The sequence below is a fragment of the Lacerta agilis genome, chromosome 16 (genome assembly GCF_009819535.1).
Source record: "Lacerta agilis isolate rLacAgi1 chromosome 16, rLacAgi1.pri, whole genome shotgun sequence".
Classification (NCBI taxonomy): Eukaryota; Metazoa; Chordata; class Lepidosauria; order Squamata; family Lacertidae; genus Lacerta; species Lacerta agilis.
In genome coordinates this window covers 27,906,049-27,912,048 of record NC_046327.1, presented here as the reverse complement: position 1 = coordinate 27,912,048, position 6,000 = coordinate 27,906,049, and the positions used below count along the sequence as shown (strand labels likewise).

Genomic DNA, 6,000 nt, shown 5'->3' with positions numbered 1-6,000 from the left:
GGGCAGCAAACAAGAGACTTAACATCTTAAAAATAATTCCAGTACAGATGCAGATCTTAACTTAAAAGGCTTATTTGAAGAGGATCTTTAGTAGGCACCAAAGAGAGAATTCAAAAGCGTAGGTGCCTCAACACTAAAAGCCAGATTCATATGTGACATCAGAGGTGGGACAGATAAGGACGTGGCTGCAAAGGAACAATCACAGAATCATAGAACTGGAAGGGACCAGTTCTAGTAATCTAGTTGAACACCATACAATGCGGGAATCTTTTGCCAAGAGCTTAAAACGTGTTTGTGTTTGTTCCTTTGCATGTGGGGCTTGCAGCTTGCATATATATGGAACCATATTCATGGAAGGCAATCTTACTTGGCTATGAGCAACTGCCAAAGAAGAAGATATGGAAGAAGCACTGCTGAGAAATGAGCAAAACAAGTCTTTCTTTCCTTAAGAATTCCTTTGAGAGCAGCTAGGATAGCGTTGATCCAGCAGATGTAAGATACATAGACTTCAGTATCTCCAATACCAGGGGCCCATTCCACTTTTCTATTATTACTCACTTTTCTATTGCATTACTCAGTTGTATACCTAAAAAAGTGAAGTGTGAATGTGACAGGAGTGTTTGCAAACACCCACGGGAAATAATCAAATCGTTAGGCATTCTAAGGCAAGCCACCAATTGCAATATGGCAATAATGGTAACCTTAATGGGTAGAGCATCAAACTCTCATCTCAGGGTGGTTGGTTTGAGCCCCACATTGGGCAAAAGATTCCTGCGTTGCAGGGGGTTGGACTAGATGACCCTCAGGGTCCCTTCCATCTCTACAATTTTATGAATACTCAGAAAGTGCATCATATATGATGGTAACAGCACCACCACCAAATCAGGAACCACTTGGTACATTTTCTCTGAGGAGGATGTGAGAAAAAGGAAGTGTCAATGAAAGTGAGGCAACAGGAAATAGGTAAATGTGAAGTCTCAGTTGTTGCTAAGGCAACAGCATCCTAAACTGAGATTTCAAAAGCTCTTCCATAGTAGCTGCAGTTCAAGATTCCCTCTCATCTATTTTCAACACCCGAATTCTCTTGGTCACTACACACATAGGGTCTGAGATGACAGTGTTCTTGTAAGAGTAGTTGGTTAATTTATGTTGAGTACAGAGTAAAAAGATGTGATTTTGTGTACAAATAAATTTCTCCTCACCTTTATATTCACGCCATATTCTTGTTCCCTAACTTTTCGGTTTCACCCTCAAATTATCTCATTTTATATTTGGATAGCTTGTATCCAAGGTTCCCTTATAACTTTATTTGCACCAAAAATTCTCCAGCTGGAATTTGTGTCATGTCACTATTGGAGTAAAACACAAGGCCTTCTTCAATGGAATTAAATGGCTTCCCATTATTGTTTCATATTTAGAAAAAAAGAACTTGCATTTTTAGCAGCAGCTGGATAGCACAGCTAAATTTAGAAATAGCATTTAATTAAGGTTGCTATCCTAAAATATTTTTTTAAGCAGTACTTAATTCTGACTAAATACGGTTTACTAGAAGACAATAGGTTCCTTATTCTTCCTGTTCATGCCTGCTTCTAATGCTCCTCCTCTTTCCCCCCGGGTCGAGTTTTAAATTGCACACCCCTCATGGCAGGGTCCTGTCCTCGTCATGTGAAAAATATCATGCAAACGAGGCTGCGTAAATAAGTTTAGCATTGCAGCTTCAACACTTGGGAATCATTACAATTGGAAAGGAACCCAAAGATAATCTAGTCCAGCCCCCTAAAGATGTAGAGAACCCACAACCCCAAAACCCTTGCCATCTACTTAAACATCTCTAAGGAAGGACAGTCCACTGCCTTCAGAGGCTTGGAAATACTGATGTCAATTTTAATTTGCTTTAGTACCGTATTTTATTTTATTTTATTTTAAGGTATGTTTTTAAAGCATTGCCGTTTTTTCTTGAGGCACTTTTTCGTCTTTTTGTAAACCGCTTTGAGGGTTGTTGCTTTTTCTTTTTTTACAATCAAGCGGTGGATAAATTTTATAAAATAAAAAATTGAACAAAAACAAAAAAGGTCCTCTGGTGGACGAAGGAGGAGGAGGAGGTTGTTTCATGTGGAAGACCGAGCTTGGTGCCCACAGCCTGCTTTGCCTCCTACCTACTTGAGCCTCTCCCAAGTCTGAAGACGGTTCGGAAACTTAAGCTGGTGCAGAATTGCTTTTATTTTTATTTTATATACTGTGATCCTTTTATATGAACCGCCCTGAGACCTCCGGGTATAGGCATAGCTGTCAAGTCTCCCTTTTTTGAGGGAAACTCCCTTATTCCAAGCCTTTCCCCGCTGCTATCCCTGATTTTTGACAGCTATGGGTATAGGGCGGTATATAAATTCATTAAATAATAAGAAAAAGTCGAGTACTTTTCTCTGGCGCCTCTACGGGACCGGTTCCCTAAGTCGACCGGGTGCAGAAGGCCGGCGGTGCGCGCGCCCCCGCGTTCTCCCTCGCGCCGGGGCCTGTTCAGCGCGCACAACCCGCTCGGCGCTCCCCTCCTCCGGCCACCATTCCCCCCCCCCCCCGAGCGCGCTCTGAGGGTTAGGCATCCTCCTGGCGCGCCGCAGCGCTTTGCCGCCTCCGCAGATCTCCCCTGATTGGTCGGAGCTCCTGGTTTGTTTGGGGTTGCTTTTTTTTTCCCCTGAGGGGGGCATTGCAATTGGCTCCCTCAAATTTACGGCCTTGCTCTCTGGCCTATCAGAACATCTCGAGGGTCGCTCTCATTGGGCCTTTTGCCTCCCTCCGCCCCATCCACCCACCCACCCGACCCAGGTTCCTCTCCGTGCCTTGCGAGGCGCAATTGCCGGCCTGGTTGGTTGGTTGGTTGGCTGGCTGGCTGGCTGGCTGCGCGCGCTCTCCTTCGCCCTCCTTTCCCGACCAGGTAGAGGCCCACCCTCCGCTTCCCTGGTAGCGGGTGGGTCCGGAGGAGGAGCAGTAGCCGCCGCCTGTGGTTTCAGCACCTCGGAGAGCGGCTGGAGGGAGAGCCGCCGCGGGAACTGCAGCAGCGCTGGCGCGCAGGGCGAGGCGAAGGACTGCGTCGCCGCCGTCGCCGCCTCACAACTCCCCTCACAACCAGAGGGACGGGCGCTTTTGGCGCTGCCTGCCATTGCAGCTGTCCCGGCGCCAGCCTTGCAGTCTTGGCAGGAGAGCTCGGTGAGGTGGTGGCAGGCGCCTCTCTCGCCCACTTGGGAACCGTCCGGTGGGGTGTGCTTTCCCCTCATTCCCAGGCGCAGTTGTTTGTCGGAGGTTTGGGTTCCAGGTCGTCGTCGTCGTCGTCGTCCTGCCTGCACCACCACAGACGTGGCCCACAGAGACCTACTTGAGAGCCGCGCTTTCTAAAGCCAGGCCCTTCCTGCTCTGAGGGACACTCAGCCAACAAGTTACTTGCTCGCCCGTTCGGGCCTCCCGCTCGGCCTCTTCTCGCTCGGCGACCCGCTTCTTCGAGGGCCCCATTCGGACGCTTTTGCTTTCCTCACAATTCCCGAGAGACGATGGGTGGCTACGTCGAGATTAGCACGCCGTGTTTGGCTTCCCGGAGCCCGGCAGCGGCTTTAGCGAACGTTGCGGTTCGGGGTTGAGGAGGCGAGCGAGACCCGTCAGGACTGCTGGAGCCGGAGAGATACAGCCAGGTTGCCAGGGAGGGAGAATGCCGCCCAGCCACAACCGCGAGGGTTATTTGGATGTACCGGAAGCAGCTTGCTGAGGGGCAGTTGATTACTCACCCGAAAAGATTCCGAATGCAAAGGTTGACGGGGAAGATCGCGAAGGATCTGCAGCTGCTGTAGGTGGCAGGCAAGCTGCTATAGCAGCGGCGGGAGCCGACGCTGGAGCTTTCTATTTAAAACATACGCAGACGGGAGAGAAAGAATCACCGAGGTTCAGATAAAACCATCTGTTACAGAAGGTGGCCTGGGGCTTTGTAACACCAATTACTTCAATATGGAAATACATTTTTTTCACAAGAGGTGATGAAAGTCAACATGTCAGTGAGTTCATAGGCCATTAGGGCAGTTTGAATGCTGGCTTGAATTCTGATGGATAGTATTTTTAATACACACACACACACACACACACACTTACACAATGTGGATTCTTTATAAACGGCTTCCTGTGAGTAGCTATAAATCATCTCTTCTGAATTCCTCACGTTGGGTTTGCTGAATTTGTGGGATTCTGCTCTCCCAACCCTTTTAAAGAGTTTTGATAAAATGAAGTCTTTATATACTTCCGTCAGTAAAACACCATACTGATAATCCTCTTATTCAAAAGACCATTTTGCTGCATCACTGAAACATTTGAAAGGCACTTCATTTTGCTTTCCATTTTGGGGTTGCTAAATGTGAACCTCACCAAGGCAAGCAGTTTTTTCTCCTCTGCAAAAACCCCTTTCTAAGATTACTTGCTTCTTCTTCAAAATGAAGAAATTTAATTTTCACAAAGTTTTGGATGGTTTAACTTCATCCCCGAGTGGAAGCAGCAGCAGTGGCGGCAGTGGCACTGGGCCTGGAAGTGGTTCTGTGCACTCAGGAGGAACTGCAGGGACTCCCAGAGAGGAAATCCAGGAGACTCTCACTTCAGACTATTTTCAGTTAAGCAAGGTAAGAACAGCGTGTGGGGTTTTTTAAGCACAAGAAAAAATCTGGAGTGCTACAGTATATTAACATTAAAAGCCAAGTCAAAATGCCTGAAGGATGAAGTGGAACAACATCTTTTACTTTTTAACTACTGTTACATTAGAAGTTGGATCCCAATTATTTTTTCTTCCTGGTCAGAGTAAGTAAAAATGTCAGCATCATTAAGGGTCCTTATAGGACTTGGTCTCAGATATATATAGTAGATCATACTTTTGTATGACTGTGGGCTGTAGTCAAATTGAACTACGACTTAAAAGTGTTTACAAGTGTTCATCACAACTAGTTTATCATATTTATCATTCTTTTAAATTCTGTGAACACTGGGTGCATTCTCTGAACATTCTGTATGAAATATATTCACTTTTGGCCTAATTATAAGCTGGGATCAGCTAGAAGGCTTCTTTTTAAAATTATATTGGGTACAGGCCTTTTCATTTCGAAGCAGCATTACTGATACATTAATTATAGACTGAGTCTTTGTATTCTGTCCATGTTTCATAATACAGTAGTTGTTTTGCTTCTTGTATAATGAAGTCAATATTAGAAACCCAGCACCTATAATTGGCAACTTTAATAATGGAAAATAGTTGGGATCCATGTTTGAGCTGCTGACATGCAATCTGAATTATGTGGGAATTTTATCTGAAAGGGGAAAGCAGATTTGATTTTTTTTTAAATGTTATCCAGCATTCAAATATTTTAATTTTTTTGGTACAGGGTGAGAAGTTATTTTTTGTTCTGTGTTAATCATAGTTTTAGTAGTAATTTAGTAGTAAGATGGGGAAAGCAAAATGGAATGACGTCCTTTATGAGCATGTTTAGAAAAATGTACTGGTATATATTGTCCTTTTTCAATTTAGGATTTTTAGTTACTGTTAAGTGAACAATATTGAATTTTTATAACTGAGGTTTTCTTCACAGTATCAAAAGCATGTAAATGGGTACAAAATGTAACCATCCAAACACATTTGTTGTGCATTAGATGTTTCAGTAATGTGAACATTTGAAATAAGGTAGAGATTAAGTACTTCATCATATTTTTCAGATTTAGTATCTGGAATTGCCATTAGCCTCATAGAGAAAAGTATCTCTTATTTCATTTGTTATTGGGGATATTTACATTAGCCTTACAGAAACAATGATTAATGGTCAAAACAAAATCGAAAATTCTTTCTAGTAGCACCTTAGAGACCAACTGAGTTTGTTCCTGGTATGAGCTTTCGTGTGCATGCACACTTCTTCAGATACACTGAAACAGAAGTCACCAGATCCTTAAATATAGTGGGGGAGTGGGGAGGGGTATTACTCAGAAGGG

General features: G+C 44.4%; 1 protein-coding gene across 2 annotated transcripts in view; it reads left to right on the top strand.

The window, feature by feature from the left end:
- Window positions 1–4,451: 4,451 nt before the first annotated feature.
- Window positions 4,452–6,000, top strand: part of STXBP5L (syntaxin binding protein 5 like) — a 66,898-nt gene continuing 65,349 nt past the window's right edge. For both annotated transcript variants that reach the window (XM_033173003.1, XM_033173002.1), the window contains exon 1: window positions 4,452–4,649. In XM_033173003.1, the coding sequence (XP_033028894.1) occupies window positions 4,467–4,649 (183 nt within the window). In that variant the 5' untranslated portion in view covers window positions 4,452–4,466. The remainder of the gene's footprint in view (window positions 4,650–6,000) is intronic.